We start from the raw sequence: 19,419 nt of genomic DNA on the forward strand, positions 1-19,419 counted from the left end.
GAATATCATGTAGATGGTAAAACGCTAACCAAAATTTGTCGAATCATCCCCACCACTAAAGCGATGACGTCACTTCAAAATTGTACATAGTAAATGGGTTTTCAATTGTATAAAATAACATAGTCCTACACATGTAGTTTACAACTCTGAATCGACTTTTCACTCGAAACGTCCAGATTTTTGGAAAAAAAATCAAAATTGTAAAACAACATTTTGAAATTTAATTTTTAATCTACTAACCAGAATGCTTTGAAATGTTGCAGATGTTTTAAGGCTATAAAGAGCATCATAAATCTTTAGTCAAAAAATTTTTGCTTATCCCCTCCAAAAACTTGATGACGTCAGCTCAAAAGTTTGTGGAATAAATCATATCTAAAATGTACAAAATATGATGAGTCTGTACTTGTGAACTATCACTCCATTAATATTTTTTGGATTTGCATATACAGGGTGACTCAAAAAAATTAATGAATGCGTAAATATATTTTATTGATTTAATCAGGAACTACAAAACCGAATGCTCTGAAATCTTGCAGATGTTTTAAGGTCATAAAGAGCATAATAAATGTTTAGTCAAAATATATTTGCTTATCCCCTCCAAAAACTTGATGACGTCAGCTCGAAAGTTTGCCGAATAAATCATATCTAAAATGTACAAAATATGATGAGCCTGTACTTGTCATTTATCACTCCATTCATATTTTTTGGATTTGCATATACAGAGTGACTCAAAAAAATTAATGAATGCGTAAATTTATTTTATTGATTTAATCAGGAACTACAAAACCGAATGCTTTGAAATCTTGCAGATGTTTTAAGGTTATAAAGAGCATAATAAATTTTTAGTCAAAATATATTTGGTTATCTTCTACAAAAAACTGATGACGTCAGCTCAAAAGTTTGCCGAATAAATCGTATCTAAAATGTACAAAATATGATGAGTCTGTACTTGTGATTTATCATTCCATTCATATTTTTGGATTTGCATATGCAGGGTGACTCAAAAAAATTAATGAAGGCGTGAATTTATTTTATCGATTTAATCAGGAATTACAAAACCGAATGCTTTGAAATCTTGGGAATATTTTAAAGTTATTATAAGCATGGTAAACTTTTGTTCAAAATGTATTTGTTCATCCCTCCTAAAAAAATTGATGACGTCACTCTTAAATTTTGCTGAATAAATCCTATCTAAAATGCAAAAAATATGATGAGTTTGTACTTGTGATTTATCATTCCATTCATATTTTTTAGATTTTCTTAAGAGGTGGTTCAAAAAAATTAATGAAGTCAATTTATTTTATTGATTAAATTAAAGGCAACACTTATTATTAGTATTACACCCCAACCAACCCAATTTGGTAGACACAAAATTTGTTAAAGGAAAAACTCGGTTGAAACATAGGGTAGCACGCTTATTTACATCGACTTTAACATTACAGACCTGCATTTGTTTTATGCGTTCACTTGATTCCGCGAATGTGAAATAGACATGTTTATAATCAACCAATTGTGAATTTCACCGTCAAGAATTAAAATAAAACCCAATGTTTTATATAATAAGCGGAAGTCGAAGCAATAAAACCGACGGTCGTTTTGTTTACAGTTTCTGTGTTTGGCTCTCACGTATGCTGTTACGCCTGTCATCTTAAATTAACAATGTTTATACATACACGATTTTCAGTTGCCTCTGATACGTAGGTATACGTGAGTAAATTGTTTCGTTATTTTATTGATTATTACAAATCAATATTCAAACGACCCAATTCATTTTCCCGAAAATTTGAGAATATAATAATTTTATTCTTAGTATTACACTACATCTATCCCAACTGATATACGTGTCCTTGCAAAAATGTTGATGACGTCATCGCAATTTTTTTTTAAATTCCCACTACAAAAATGTAATGAGAAAAAAAACACAATAGGCATGCAGTCGTCAAGTTTCCGACAGCGAGGGAAGTACTGTCTAAACTCTTTAGACCAATTTTTTTTAATTTTGTTACAATAATATTTACACATGTGTTCCCTTCTCTTTCAACATTGTGTATTAAATAATGATCGAATATTTACGTTACAAGAATCATAAGAATAAACCACAAAGTTTGTATTTTTAATAATTTTTATTCTGTTAACAATGAAAGAGAAATTCAGGCAGAAAATGCTTCTAAAAAGGATACACATCGACGAGAAACATACAGAGTTGTATATGATTACATGAATTTTTTAAATTTAGTATTCGACCAAAAGTTCAAAAGGCAACCGCACTAATAAATTCCCCAAGATAGAAAATTTCCTCGCTTTTAGAAGACGTCAGTGAATCACGTAAGAGGAAGAGACAGCCCTTCCTGTGGTGTGGTAGAGATATGGGAACAGATTGTTTAACAAAACTTAGTCAGTGTATATCCTGCGATACTACAAAACATGTTTCTACTGTATTTTTTTGTGCTATTGTTTTCTACTGTGAACTCTCTAAAAACACCATGCCCGAAGGTGTTAGCTTTAGATATTACAACAGGAAACCGATATGGCAGTCTGATAGTAAAAGACGATCTAACGTTTAATGAAAACAACTATTTTGCCGAAAATGGAACTATCTACGGTTGCATCTGTAATATACGGAATTGTATAAGAAAATGCTGCGGCCCGAATGAAATTATGGTAAATAAAACATGCACCCCAGATGACACTACCTTGAATTATAAAATACATAGTGGGACTGTTGAGATTAATTCCACGGTAAAGCATCACTTTATCCATAACATGGACTGTGATTATTACAGAATATTGTTACGGCCACACCACAGTAGTACCGATTCATTTTATATACAAGAAAATGGCTCTATACATTTACCTAATTTCTTGAAACGTAAAATGCGCAACCCAGAACATTTTTGTGTTGAAACATTTGAATATGACATGTTTGAGATGCGTAGAATGACGTCTGCAATAATATGTATTGACCCCGACGACATTGAAGAAGAAGATACCGCTGCAAAAGTTGTACATCTTTATGGTAAGTTCTTATGTTTATACAATTGTTTGTAAGCAGTTCAAATTCAGAAGAAAAACTACTATCATAAATGTTTCCTATCTGATTCTAGTGATTTGTGAAATTTACTAATGCTGCAAATTTACCACTTATTAGTAATGATAGAAATTTTAAAAGTTCTAATTATCACGGTTACTATGTCACCTGTCAGAATAATTATGACATTTGAACTTTCGTTGCCATTATAGTTACGCACTCCGCAAGAGGCGAAAGAAATCAGTGCGCACTTGAATGTATGAATCATTTATGAAACCCTGTATAACTTTATCGTTACTGATATAGCCGTGCAGAAGATACTCCACAACGACGGTATCAAACATTGATAGTACTGTGAATCAAGCTTTCCACAAAAGATCAATTATTATTACTATCTTAGTAATATATGTATTTTATAATTAATAACCACTAAGAAATTTATTTTTTATATAGCTGACCGTACGATAGGTATAGAGTAATAACACGAAAATATCCGTTTTAGTGCAGATTAGTCAACTAAGAAAACAGTGTTCTGTTGACAGTTTTTAATGCATTTATACCTAACTGATAGTTCAATCTTTATTATAGTGATCGACAATTATATGAAATAATAATAATAATGATTTATTTTCCCAACAAAAAATCCACTTATAGTGATGGCAGAAGTAAACGGGAGACCTATTTTTTCATACTCTGGGAGTCATGAAACGTCAAAAAACATGAAAGTATCCATTTCTCGATGGACCTACCCTATTAGAATACTTGCTTAGTTTACTTTCGAGAAGTAAAAATGACTTTAACATCTATTTTAACTCTGTGACGTCTTAGCTTTTAAAGCGTGTTTGTAATGTTGATGTTGTACGTGAACCATTACGTTTATTGTTCAATTCTATTTTGATTACTGATGTCAGTTTAATATTTAGTGAAATCCCTTGTTGCCAGAGATCATCATAAGGTAGTAGTAGTTTTTTTTTGACCAATGAAATTTTCTGTGGTTACTATTGGATACAAAAAACCAGCAAATTCAATGTATTAAAAAAAAACTATAAAATGACTACTTCTAAAACAAATCTGAAAATATATACTTATTTGTTCGATTTATGTTTTGACGGTCCTGATTTAAACAAGGACGTAAGACGATTCTGGTACGTGGATCACACTCAGGATTGGCGATAACACCGAGGCAACGAATATCCGCAACATCGTCTGGTAGTTTAAGTAAAATATGAATCGTTAACAGACACTTTCATGCCAGATTTGAGTGGAAGAAGAAAGCTGTAGTTGAATGTAATTTTTGCACTACACTTTAGTGTTGTGTTACATAAAAGTCGTGAAGTTTTGAAGCCTTAGCTGTCATGGAGGAGAATTAATTTCTGAAACTTCAGTTGTAATAAATTAATAATATATGCAAATTTTGATATTTAGAAAAGTGTATAACATCATAACTTTAAAGGGTCACCTATACATTTTTAAAACAATTATGAAATCATCATTCGAACGTATTTTATTTTTGTATTTCTTTTCGTATAACTTTAGCTCTTTTGTTACTAGTATTTGACTTAGTTGTTTAAACTTTTTGGCAACTCTGCTTAGTTTTACTTTTCGAAAGTAAGCTGAGAAGTAATTTTGACGAATGTCTAATTTCATATTTTGTCGCCTTTTCATAAAAAAATATAAACCAGCAACTAAAAATATTCAGATCTGCTTGCAAAACATAGTTGTACATTTAAAAAAACATTTTTGTAATTGTGTTCTTAATTTTTTAATGGGATTGGTTCTTTATATTACGAACACAGTGTACACAGTACATAATGGAAATATGCTTATATAAACGGAAGGGAAACATTTATCTTTTTATGGTTTTTCTGTTTACCGGAAAAGTGGCCTTGTATAAAACCCACCATATGTTAAAGCACGATAATTAAATACAAAACTTGTGTAGTTATTTGTATCAATATAGGGCAACGTCATGATTAAATTTACGAATTATTTTATTGTTATATGAGCGGCTGTCTTTTGGAGCGGATGGATTCAGGTTATCTTTGTTGGCGATACTATAAAAACAACACATATTAACAGAAAATAAAGTTAAGACTAAATAAACTGTTGGAAAAGAGAAAGTAAACAGGAATAATATTTAAAACCGCAAAATACTGGAGTTCGTTAGGAAGAATACACGTGAAAATTACTTCAAATAACGAATGAATGCTAATGTGCACTATGCTCACGGATAGTAAGTGGATAAACATATGGAGTATTAAACAAAATTAAATATAAATTTTTATCTTACTACTTGAAGTTATTATAAATACGACTAATAAATTAAAAAACGTAGACGATATTTTAAATGCGACAAAAATGCTTGCAAACACATCACCAACATCGAACATCTGTAGACTGCAGTTTCGACCTTTTTAGGTCTCATTAGTACAACATAATTCAATGGTTGTATATCTCACCATTGATTAAATACATACAGATACACCCATCCTATTATGGTGCACCAACATTTGGCGGTCAAACGCCGTCGAATAGCTTGGACCCCAATTGCGCGCATGGACTACCACCATAACAGCAACAAAACTGTTCTTAAATCTACGTATTTAATCAATGATCTCATTAACATTAATAATTTTGTCATAGTAACTATAGGTGATTATTTTTATATTTGTATTATTTAAATTTTATTCATAATTTATTATTATTTAAATAATAAAAATGGAACATCTGGAGAGTATGTATTATGTTTAGAAACACAGAAATTAATAAAAAAGAGTAAATCACTATCTACTACTATAATGTCTTATTTTAAATAAAGATATCAGGGAGAAATATTTTCATGTATTCTAAGGAGATATAGGGTTGAGTGAAAAATATTGTGTTTTTCCAACCGAGTAAATACACACAAGTATACAATATTCAACAACGGATTTAATAAACAAAATACAGTGGGGACATAGTAATTTATATTGTCGAAATCTTTTTATAAATCTTAAGCACATTTCATGTCATTATAAAAAATTAAATACAATGAGGGTTTTAAGTTGAAACCATGACATACATTAGAAAAACAGCAGGATATTAATGACTTATAACCTGAATATGTTGATTTTCATTGTATAAAATCATGACGGTGAGTGGTTATTAAGTAATAACTTCAAACAATTTGACAAAGTTGGGAATATGGTAATTGCAACTGACGTGAAAATCGATGCATACTTTTGCAATTTTCCAACGTTTGTTTAGAATCAAATTACACAATTGTTGTGAAAGATTAACATTAAAGACAGGAAAAACTGAGGTATGGAATCTGTATCCATTGTAAAATTTACTTTGACATCACTGTTATTGACTATAAAATTATGTAGGACTTTAGGACTCAGACAAGGTGATCACACTAACCGATTGATAATAATAAGCGAAAGTCATCAACAGGGACAGTAAAACTCAAAATAAAACAAAATCACGAACAATACCTTGTTTATTATGCTGATAGATGGAAGTACATAAGTATTAGAAAATATTTTTCTTTTATATTTTGGTTACTACTCTGAGGAAGCAATCCTCAATTGTTGTAGAAGTTTGTAAAGTAAGAACTGAGAAATTTTCAAGGTAACCACGACCTTACGCTGGCTCACCTATAATGGGAGGCGATTGTACGGTCTTAAGATCTCCAAATTCTCTGATGAATTGAGATCCTGTCGTTTCAACGTGCTCATTTTTACTTAGGTAATCAAAATTAAAACAAAAAACGTTCGTTCGTTCAGAAGACGAAAACGTACTGAGCAATAAATCTGCCACTAATTTCTCAATTTTCTCGCTTCTCCAAAAAAGCAATTCCCGCTTGTCTAACGATTCCGAAATTGCAAATTAATTACAATAAGCGAAGTATGGATCACAATAAACGCAAAAATTGTAATGCATTGGTATTGCGTAGACCCGTTGCAAGCCATTTTGATCAGTTGATCACACTAAGCAGTTGGTAACATTAATCGTGATCTATGGTCATATTAAGCGCCGTCTACTGTACCCTCGAGAAAACCCATAGGCGTCGTACCGGGGCGGCGTATGGGTTTATCTCGTAACAATACACTTTATTATCACAGTAGTAGTAATTACGATTATCACTAGCATTGCATAAATGTTAATACAAATAGTTTATCTCTCTGTAAACAAAAGCTGGGGTTTGTTAAAATTTTCAACTTTCAACCATCTGATGTGTGTTTCTGAAAATCACGATTATACAACATCAATTAATATTATAAACCAGTCGCAATAATTAAATTCCCTTAGTTACGATGTATTGTATCGCGAATTTTCGTCACCATGCGGTGTTTCTCGAAAATACCTACCTAGCGATTTTCAGTATGTCTATAACGTCGTCTTCGTTGATTCCTAAGTATATTCTTCTGTAGAATGGGAGTGGAAACTAATAGAACGAGAAAACGTAAAAAAGCGCTAATCGTAACTGCTTTTTATATAAAAAATTAAAAAAGTAATTTCTTGCAAAATTTCGTTTTTCTTATTCCAGAAGAAAAAAAGAGAATGGACGGGTGGGTGGGCGGGGCTAAGTTTAACTTTTCCTTACTGGGTCTTTTAAATGTAAGCAATAGCCCCGCCCACCCACCCCCTCTTCATTTTAGTGACTACTCACTCTTAATACTGTTAATTAATGACAACATTATTATTTTATTAGAATCTTAGGCAAATCCATTAAACCGTTGGTGAGAAAATAGACCAGTTGTTAAACAAAGTATCTAGAAAATATTAAGCCGGTGTTAAATAGGCATACCAGAGGTGAGAATCATATTCTCAGAGAGGAGCATAGCAATATTGCTGATGCTTCTCTCACTCGCACAAGCTCCACCTTAATAAATCATTTCATTGGCCTGGAGATGAGCGGCCGTTTGCAATTATACCTCATTGTGTCTACATGATTTTTTATTATTTAAGTGTAAACGCTGACGACAAAGTCGTTAAAAAGAAAGTGAATCAACGAAGACGACGGTCTATAATTTCACAAATTTGTAGTCTAGGATATTCGTTGTTGACAAATTAAAATTTTGAAAACTTTTCTGCAAGTTTTATGTATGAAGAGAATGAATCGATTCGGCGAGAATTCTAAGCAAGAAATTGAACAAACAATTTCTTCAAATAAGCCAGCCAATACTGTGAAAACAGAAAAATATGTAGTGCGTCAATTCGAACAGTTTTGTGCCGACCGAAGTTACGTTTAAAACAATGATAAAAACGATGAAGATACATATTTTAAAATTCTCGAAGACTGGTAATTTAAAATGCCTAAATTAGATGGGACGTAGACCTAGATCCACTAATCTGAAGCCACTAGATTTTTAGTTTTGGAGTAGGTATATAAAAATTTCATTACATCCAATGTTTCGTTTGGTGCTGAACACTTTTGTTAAATTACAAGTGTGTAATTTAACAAAAATGTTTAGCATCATGTTTAGTTTAGTTTAGTGAAACTCAATATTCAAAATACCCTTCGTTTATAACTGGGTAAATATCTCTAAAGATAATGGTCTTAGAAAAATAATAATAATTTTATTTCAGAAGTGAAAAATAAAATCGTTTAATATTCACAACGACAACTTTTAAAAACTGAAAAAAAGATACTGATTTTCGTAACTTGCTTAAGATTAAAAGCATAATATCTGATATGCCACTATTTCTATACATATAGAATGCATCTATAGTTAGAGTTTATTTCGAACTTAACGATTTACATTTACCTATATTAAACTGAATTTTAGTTTTCAACATTTCTTAAAAAACTGGAAGTGCGCTGGAAGGATTTTGATTCATTTTATGGGATACGCATACTACGCATTTGTCAAACTAATTTGAACATATAAAATCCTTAAGTGGACATAGTGTGGCGCTTACCTGGCTTTAGTTGCGTAATTAAGTACACTACTTGGCTTGCATAAAATGAAATTATTCAAGATAATTACTGCCCATCTCGGTGTACATTAATTAATTATTTTCTACTTCCGTTGCTAAATATTAACTTCTTCATCGTCTTTCTCTTTGGGAAAAGATGTCCATAATTTATCCTGCTAGTCAGTTTAAAAAATAAACTTCAAACTTTACAATACAATACAAAACAACGAATAATATTTTCCTAACCCAATTATGTCAAATTTTACTTGGTTTCTCAGCAACCTCGTGCGCATGTGACACAACTCGTGTAATACTGAGAAAATCTCATTAAAAGTGTTATAAAGAATATGTTTTAAAAACTACGACAAAGGACGTACTTAATTTTATTCCAAATGTTTATAATTGTCTTACGTTTTAGTCGAAATATTGCCCACTACGTATTTCATTTGCGGTGAAATATCAAGAAATACGAAATTCCCATACATGTAATTTAAACCTTCAGGGCTTTGAATGATTTCGTTGTAAACTTTGTTCGAACTGTTACGAAATTCACACTTGCAAAAAATATTGAATGTGTCTTTGGAAGGGTTATCGTCCCTTGCGGAATTTTTGTGAAATGATAGATGATGATCGATTGTGTATACAAAAACATATTTCAGGTCAATTAGGTATACACACACTTAATGTACACAGAAAAATATGAGAACTGCCAATATACACATTATTACAAATAAAGACGCAAAATAAAATAATCAAGATGAAACGCCCCCACCAGATACCAGTTTTGTGTGTTGTACATGTAACGAAACCCTGAAAAAATCGTGCGTTGTGTTTTTGTGGATTAGGAAAGGAAGAACTGCCTTCCTGTTGTGGTCACGAAAATGTCGACACAAAATAACATTGTACAGATTCGTACTTGTACCAGTATTTGATAAGTATAGTAACACAGTCTACCATGAGCGTGTTTTATGTTCTTCTCGCATTTGTTTACGTATGTCGTGGACAAAGTGACACTGTGCCGTGCCCTAAAGTGCTAGCAATCAACATCACCGGTGGCACTACAGACAGAAACAACTCCATAACTAAAGATGGGATAGTTTTCGAAAAAAACAACTACTTTGTTTCAAATAAAACTACTTTCGGTTGTGTTTGCAACATTATGCCGTGCATTAGAAAGTGTTGCCGTGCTGAACAAAAAATGGTGAATAGACGCTGTGGTCCTAGAAACAATGCGTCGATGTCTTTTTTGATATATGATGGAATTGTGGCCACGAATATTACGCCTTACTACGAACATTTTCATCTGGTTTACAGCAAAAAGTGCAAAAGAACTAAAGCCTTGATAAACCCTTACAAAGACCTAAGAGATACATTTTATGTTCAAGCTAATGGAACATTATTTTTACCACATTTTACAAGAAAATTGCGCAGACCAGAAGAATATTGCATAGAAGTTTTTGATGTGGCGGGTTATGAAATGAAAGACGTGTTGTCGGTCATCTTATGTTTAAGCGATGCTGATCTGGTCACTCCCCCCGTTCATCGTCTCATTTGTACTGGTAGGTTTTATGATGTTTGAGCAGCTTGTAAGTAGTATATCACAAATTAAGTAAAAAATAATAATTATTATATTATATAAGAATTTTATTGTTCTCAAATAAAATGTGGAGTGTATGACAATAGAGATAGTATGCAAAAGAATCGCATGTTTCACATTTGATTTCATTTCAAAAATGATATTCTTGCTTCATCTTGAACTTTTTATATAATTAATTCATATTGAGGGTGAGATTTCTTTAGGAAAAACGCTTATCTCCGAAAACTGCATTGTCAGTTATTAAATAATCCGGGCGAGCAACATAATTTGTGATCGAGACATCTTTGAAAAGGAATTAGCATGTTGGTGATTAAGCCACATGATAAATGTCAAAACATGACAAATGTAGAAACATAAATGGTGGACACTTTTCAATAAGATTTTTAATAAAATATTAAAAAAAACTCCAAAGAAGAGCTGTTAGAATTGTGGCTGGTATTGGTTACCGAGACGAATGCAAACCACATTTTACTAAACTAAAAATTTTTACCTTACCTTGTTTGTTTATATTTCGTTGCCTTGAGCATTTAATTAAAAATTTTGGGAACTATTTTCCACTAAAGTCGTTTCATCAGTATGAAACTAGAACGGATGAAATCGCCTTTAAATTATTAAGACTGAGCAAATCTAAGTCTGGCACTTCATACTATGCCATCAAGTTTTTTAATAAATTACCGAATTCCTTTAAAAAAATGACTCCTAAACTTTTCTTAATGAAAATTAAACAGCACCTCCTCGACCACGCATATTATTCCTTCGAGGAATATCTGCATAACAATTTGTTTGAAATATAAAATCTAGTCTTATTGATTTCTGTTATCAAATATATTAGTCTCATTGTTATAATGTTACATATTATTTTTTTCCCTATTAGGTACTGACTTGTGTAAACACTATTGTGTATTAACATGAATAAAGACATACATACATACATACATACATATATTAGAAATTAATATACGATTAATTAATTTTATTAAATAATAAAATTAAATTACAGTAAGCATAAATGAGCTCTTCGTTTTACTCCATCAATCATATTCTTGTTTATATCGTTAATTTTTTTCTTATTGTCAATCTTAATTCCTCCAAATTGTTGGCAGATATTCGATAAATAGTGTTTTTTAAATAGGGCCACAAAAAGTTCACAAGAGTACAATCTGCGACTTCCCTTCTTTGTTTGTAGAGACAACGTTTCCCGGAATCACATCACATCATTTTTGTCACGTCAAAAACCGACGATTCTTGAAAATGACATTTAACAACGAAATAGGTAGGTTAAAAAACACTTTCTCATTTTGGTCTTGATGCACATATGCTGACGGCTGATTATTGGGATAAAATTCACAAATAATTACCATATTGTTACGAAATAAACCGATACCCCCCCCCCCCCCTGCTACGCCTATACGGAAGTCGCGTTGAGTACTCTAGAAAAAACCTCGATCGCGGAATATCTAGAAAGGAAGTATGTGTTTAAATAGGGGCCACCTTCGGGAACGGTTTCATTAATTCAGTAAACGAGAGAATCCAATCAAGTTGCACCGGAATTATTTTGTACAATGTACATAATCGCTGTGTCGTGTAAATTTGTGTTACTGAGAAACAAATTGTTGAGTTTTACCCACGTCGATTTTTAAATACCCGTCCAACGTATCAATATTATTACTGCTAACCGACATCACGTTAACATAAGGAACACCATTTTCGGGCCTTTGAAAAATTTGAGTTAACTAGTACTGCTTCAAAATTCATTTATTTTAAAAAAAGAAAGTGTTTCCAGACAAATCCACATTTTTTCACTTAAAAAATTCCAAGACGTGAGTAGTTGTTTCGAAATTTACAACTACTGACAAATCTAACAAAATTAATTTTATTTCTACGGATTTTTTTACAATCACTTAAACTAAAAACTAAAGTGGAATTAATACATCACCAATTCATATCCTACCCCTTCGTCGACTACACAAGACCGTAGAAGGACGAATTCAGGATGGGTCCATTATCTAAATTTATCACATCATCTTTGTTTTTAAAAATTTCTAAACGTTCGTGGATGTTTAAAAAAGTTTTTATTGACATTTTTAACAAACTTTAAACAAAACAAAACAAAATTTCGTAGAAATAACATTAATTTTGTTAGATTTGTCAATAATTATAAATTTCGGGACATTCACGAACGTCTAAATTTTAAAAGAAAAAATGTTGTTAATATTAAAATCGTCCTTCTACGCCATTAGTGAAGACCTACGCCACTGATCGAGTGGGAGGAATCCTAGTTAGGGTATAAATAAGCGTCAAATTCTAATTTAACTTTAGTTTAAGTTTGCCCTGTCTAGATAATGCCAATGTGGTTAGCGAAACGTGTCGGCAAAAATATTTGTGCTTGCGGTATTATGTTAATGTATCGTATCGAGTGACCAAAAAGATTCCCACCCTGTTATAAATAAACGGCAAATATTAATTCCAAGCCCTGCTTCAAATATATTTTTTACTGTACACCCGTTATTATTTTCGCAAAATTTTATTACACATGCACTAATTTACTGTCAATTTTCCGTCAAGCAAGATATATGTCCTTTCGTAATTTTTTTTTAAACAGAAAGAATAGAGTTATAGGACACAGTATGATGTCAAGTTTGGCTCTGTTGTATTGCTCCCCTGTGTCCTACATCCTCAACTCCAAACATTTTAAGGGGCAAGATACCTCAATTGAATGGTATTTTAATATTCTACCTGGCTCTATATCCCATTGTGAGTTTATTCTTCCATTTTGTTAAAAAAAAATACTAAAAAGAAAAAATATTTATTTTGCTTTATTAATTTTTTATTGAGACATTGTTGTACTGTTAAAATAATGTTAGCAACATATGTTCCATGGTTTTGATGTTAACTAACGATCATTTAACTATTAATTTATAATCAATTTAGAAACATTTTATTATTTAAATTTATTATGATAAATTAATTTCACTAATTAATTATCTATAATTTTTTAAAGTATTTAGAGTGAGTTCCACTGACTTCCATGCACTTCTTGAGCCTCAGATCAAATGCTTTCGAACATGGGTCAAAGCTGTCAGTTAGTTGCCGGCACTCCCAAATGATTGTGTCTCTTAATTCTTTCAAAGATCCTGGTCCAGTTTTGGCAGTGGCGTGAGATCTATTGACCTGGCTGGTTATACTACACGTTTGGAAAATTAATCTCTAAAGTACTTACAACTAAATTCTCAACTACACATCAGAAGAAGAATGAATAGTAACACATCTGATATTAATCGACGGTAACTGCCACTCTAAAAACTGTTCATTTATTCATGATAATGAAGACAAAATTAAAATCATTTTTTGGAATCAGAAAAGTCTGGTAACTTGGCATATTTTTATGACAAAAATTGGAATGCAGATGAATCACGTGGTAGTAAAACGGTTAGCCGTGAAAGTATATAATTTTAGCAAAATATTAGGATGAATTTATGACACTCATCACCTTACATGGTGTTGCCAGTGTTACAATAATGTTATTATAATAATTGTACTTTTCATAGTGGAATTTAATTCTAATAAAAAATATCACTTCGTTCTTTTGGCGTTTATTTTATTTGTTATTTGACAGTACGAGTACAGTAAGATTTGTAATGGCTACAAAATTTGTTTAAGCGTTAAAAATAATTAATGACTTTTTTAACAGATAACAAACACACTTCAAACTAACGTATACAGTCATATAAAACGTCAAAATACCTTTCAAATGAGACATCACTCCTTTAAAAAAAAATTTTTTAGAGGGGGGGGGGGTGCTAGACCCAAGGCGGTAGTGACAAGATCAAATCTGACATCAACTGTGTCCCAGAAAATTACTGTTTTTGGATTTTTTTTTTAATAAAACAACAGCTGAGTTATTTTACAGTGATCCTTTAAAAAGTGGATAAAGTCTCCACATAACATAATAATTTACCTACGTAAAACATACAATTTATATTTTTAGATTAGCAGAAACAACTTTGAGATTACAGGAGAATTAGAATTCAGTGTACCCGTGAAATTTATCAGGAAAACACGCTATTACGTTAAAGAGTTTCTAAGAATGTTTCATCCTAACTGTGACTTTATGTTTAAACTGGGAATTTTTACGTTACACTGAAATGTCCAACATTCAGCTGGAAATATTCAGCATTCAAGAATAGTATTCTCATACACGTAAACATCACTCCTATTCCACTACATATTTTATCTGTGTGATACTGTGTAATTGGGAATTTTACAGGTTCTAATGTTATGCGTGTGAATGTTGAGGAATACAAAAAGCAGCTTTCCTTCTTAGATTTATCTTTTGTTTCTGTTTCCTATATCTCAAATAGGACAACAGTTACCATTATTACGTAAGTAAGTAATAACTATTAAGAAAAGTTTGGGTGTTAGTTATGCTGTTTGCAGAGGAGAAAGGGAAGTATTGCCTTCCTGTTGCGGTCACGGCATGTGACGACACATGCTAATCATGATGATACACATATTCGCACCACTAATCAGTATTTGATAAGTTTGCTGTCATTCAACGTAGAAATTTATCATGCTTGTGCTTTACGTTACTTTTCTGTTTGTTTACATTTACAACGCACGGTGTGAGAAAGTGCCTTGCCCCAAAGTGCTAGCGGTCAATATCACAGACGGTACACGCAGTGATAATTCCATAATCAAAGATGGGGTAATTTTCGACCAACAAAATTATTTTGTTACGAATAATACTATTTTCGGCTGCATTTGCAACATTATCCCATGCATTAGAAAGTGCTGTAGGTCTCAGGAAATTATGATAAACAGACGTTGTGCCCCTAGGAACAGTACATTATCATCTCTAGCGATATATAATGGAACTTTGGCCACAAACATTACACCGTACTATGAGCACTTTTATTTAATTTACAGCAAAAAATGTAAACCACGCCGTAAAATGTTATTAAGACCTCATCTAGACACAAGCAATAAATTTTATGTACAAGAAAATGGAACATTATTTTTACCTCGCTACGCGGGGAAATACTACAAACCGGACGAATACTGCGTTGAAGTTTTTGATGTCCAGCAGTATGAAATGAAAGATGTGGTTTCAGTCATCCTGTGTTTAAGAGAAGATGATTTCGTCAAACCTGGTCATCACCGTCTACTTTGTACCGGTATGTTTTGTATGCAAAAACGCATTGCTAATAAAACGACGCACTGGTTTAAAATTTAGTCATTGACTGAAGTAGTCACGTAGTGTGACGTCCCTTGCTAATTCGGACTACAGAAGACCACAAAAAAAATGCCGATCATAACGAGTACTGTGTAGTACAGTATGTCCACATATTAATGAAGGTACTTGTTATATTTTTGAGGGATTACATGTTTTAACCGACAAGTCCAGTATCCCAACGATTTGACAGTGGAGGATTACGTACTTGCCGGGGACAATGCAAAAAATTTTATATAGATCTCATCTGAGGTAAATGTTTACAATTATTTTCAAATATATAGGATGTTTCGTCTAAAGCTTGCATTGTTTTAAATGTAAGACCCTATATATATACACCTGACTAAATTCCTTATGAAAGATGTAAAATTTTAACATACATATTTCTAAACACATACACCCATAATTTTTATATCATTCCAGTAGTTTTGAAACGTCTGTGTTTAACAAAACCATCAACAAATAACAAACAACAGATCATCGATAAACGACAGACCTACGTTTTCATATTCTAGGAGCAGGGAAACGTCGAAAAAACCTTTTAACATAAAAATTCAAGTATTTTAAAAATTATTGATCAAAAAACCCTAGAGTTATCACCATGTCGCTTCTACATCTTACAAATTCATGGCGTTTTCTTTGTGTTTTAAATTTTTGCTAAGGCCATAATTTTGAAAGATGCTGTCATTGTAGGTGTATAAAACCGGTCATTCTACTAACACTTAAATATTAGCCAGATTTTTGGGACTAATTTTTCCTGTATTATTTGTTTTTTTGTTTTTTCAAAAGACGGAATAATGTTTTCCAATTTTTCCTTATGCTAGACTATCGTCATCATGATGTTAATTACATGGTTATTATTACATCGTAAAAATATCAAGTGTTTTATTACCAATCAGAAATCACTGTTTTCGTTTTTTACAGGTATAAAACTGCATGTGTTAATCATTCAGCGCATAATGCATTTTGTTAGATGATCTAAAATAAACGTGGGTTTTTTTACAGTTAAATTATCCAAATACACGTACGCTCGTTGGCGTACCATTAATTTAGCTTGAAATATGTCTTGTACCGCGTGATCAGAACTGACTGAGTCTGTTGGCACTACTTTTTAAACAAAAATGTAAACTTTTCGCGTGTTTATGTTGGGATAACGGAAGTAATTGTGTGACAGAGATGTCAATCGTAGCATGAGATAAATTTAGGTTATGTTTTGAATACAATTTGCAAATTTTAATGTCAGCAATCTGTCAATCTTGACAGCTGACGGGAAATTATACAAAACAGCATGATACCAATTTCAACTAAAAATTCAGCATTGCCAACAGACTCAGTCATTTCTGATCATGCGGTATATGTCTTTATGGAAACAAATTGTCTGTGGACGGTCGCTACCGTCAAAAATAATTGAATATGTGAACGTCATTTTACACTAAACTAACTTTGCTCCTCGAAAAAAGATTCTGTTTAAAATTAACAACATATCTGTATTCTGCTAAGCCACCTGACTTTCTGTTGGTTGGTCTATGATGTGTCGGTCACGTGGAAAATTAAATATAATCTGTTAATCACACACGAAACTACGCTTGGTAAATACTCGCTAATTTTATTCATGTAACGTACTTGGTCGTGACTTACATTTTAATTACCATAATCTCAATAACTCAGGATTCTGTCAGAAGTTTGCAAGGATATTAATAATAATAACACACATGGAAGCTATTTAAACTTCTTTTTGTGCGGAAAATGTTGCTTAACTGTTTCCCATTATCGTGCACATTCTCACGCAATGCTCATCTATCAAAGAGAATGACCATTTTATAGGTATGTATTAGTATCATGTGTAATTATACTTACAATAGTAAAAACATTAACTTTTTGTAAAGACTGTTTTAACAGTAGTTTTTATGATCTAACTCCCCATGAGAATTATAAAAAAAAGATTTTTGACGCAGTCTGGCAGAACTTATCTAGGCTATATAATATACTGCTTCTCTAGAAAGATGTTGAAGGAATAAAAATTGTTGATACGGTTAAAATAACTGATTGCGTAATTAAAACGACAGAAGTATAAACTTGTGTTTAAATAAGTGACAAAAATTAAGTTTATTATTAATTAAGTGCATTATTTAAAAGTTTTTGTAGATGAAATACTTGCTTTAAGTCAAGCCAAAATGTTTATTCTTTTGATTTTTTTTTTCTGTGAAATAGCAAATAAAAAATGCTCTTGTAAATTCAATCCTGTGACATACTGTATATATTTTTTTAAATGTACAGAATTTTTCTCAACCTAACACCCTATATTTATTTACATACTCTTAAATAGGTTCCTTTACAAAGGCAGAAAATTTTCATATAGACATAAAAGTTTGGATAAAAAAGTTCAATTAGCTTCTCTTGAGATATGCATAGAACTTTGAAAAGTATGTTTAAGCCAGTTTTTCTCTAAGTAAATTTTCTTTTGATATTAAATTTCTGACGTTCGTCCTCATAGATTTTTTGAAATTATTAAACATCCAGCAAGTGGTATCAAAACAAAGCTTATTTAGAGACAAATTCGAAAATATTATAAAAATACAGGCGTTCCAAATATGAGAAAACAGACAGTTTACAAACTTAAATCACTCTGTATAAATAAGTTTAAACCTTGTTCATTTTTACATACGTACGTAAAACAAAATTATCAAAAACTTACGGCACTGAATTTTTAAATATACCATTTTTTGACGTTAAAACAAATACAGCTTTTTTGAAAAATAAAAATTAATATTTTGCGAATTTTATTGATTTTTATGACAACCCATATAAGTTAAAATAAAGATATGTGTGGACTGTCAAAATAAAGGTAAGGGGCAGTACAGTGACGTAAATAACACCCCCGCAGTCTGTACGCCACGGGGGGCGTAGTCCACACAAGCACTGACAATATCAAATATATTTAAAGCAAATAACCAATGAGAAAATAGATTATCAGTACATGGTTAACTTGAATTGTTTATGTTTATATGTAGAAAGAATGCAACGATTAAGCACGTAGCGAGCTGCGTGAGTTGAATGATTTTGTCACCTCAAAATAGAGGAGTTGACTAAAATTATTAATTAAGCTAAAATTATGACCATTATTATTTTATTATTATTAAATATAAGCGGACGTACTCTCAAATCGTGGCTGATTTGATCAATAAAATAAACTGACATTTACAATTAACATTTTTATGGTACGACCATAGAGTTTACCACATGCTCTTGTACTGGTGTGTGAATTTGAAGCGAACATATAGATGCCTAGTCTAAAAAATCAAAGCGGATACATAAACCACAAGTATGTTATTTTATAAAATTTAAGTAGTGTTAACTAAAAAAGAAATTTGCGGGGATGTCATCAAAGTGTTGGTGAGGATGATTACCCAAGTTTTGGTTAGCATTTTAGCATCTACACAATATTCCTAACACAATTATAAAATTGAATAAAATCCGTCCGGTAGTTTTGAAGATTATCTGCCTAATAAAAATCGACCCAAACAGATGGAAACGGGAGACTCACTTTTTCGTACTGTAGGGGTCACGGAACTTCGAAAAAATATGAAAGTAGACAGTCGCCCGATGGACCTTATTGAATGTAGCGATTTACAAATGTTGAGAAAAATTAGTGAACATTGT

General features: G+C 31.8%; 1 protein-coding gene across 6 annotated transcripts in view; it reads left to right on the plus strand.

The window, feature by feature from the left end:
• The window catches only part of LOC135135532 (G-protein coupled receptor Mth2-like), a 93,419-nt gene that overhangs the window by 21,696 nt on the left and 52,304 nt on the right, over nt 1-19,419 (plus strand). Inside the window, exon 1 of one of the 6 annotated variants that reach the window (XM_064064607.1) lies at nt 2,392-3,016. The exons of 3 other annotated variants lie outside the window; for them this stretch is intronic. In XM_064064607.1, the coding sequence (XP_063920677.1) occupies nt 2,425-3,016 (592 nt within the window). In that variant the 5' untranslated portion in view covers nt 2,392-2,424. Of the gene's footprint in view, nt 1-2,391; nt 3,017-9,849; nt 10,492-15,072; nt 15,704-19,419 lie in introns of those variants that run through there. 2 more of the 6 variants (XM_064064605.1, XM_064064606.1) reach the window with 2 other exon arrangements.

This window comes from Zophobas morio, unplaced genomic scaffold (genome assembly GCF_036711695.1).
Source record: "Zophobas morio isolate AGI-343-1 ecotype UQ-CSIRO unplaced genomic scaffold, CSIRO_AGI_Zmor_V1 ptg000024l, whole genome shotgun sequence".
Classification (NCBI taxonomy): Eukaryota; Metazoa; Arthropoda; class Insecta; order Coleoptera; family Tenebrionidae; genus Zophobas; species Zophobas morio.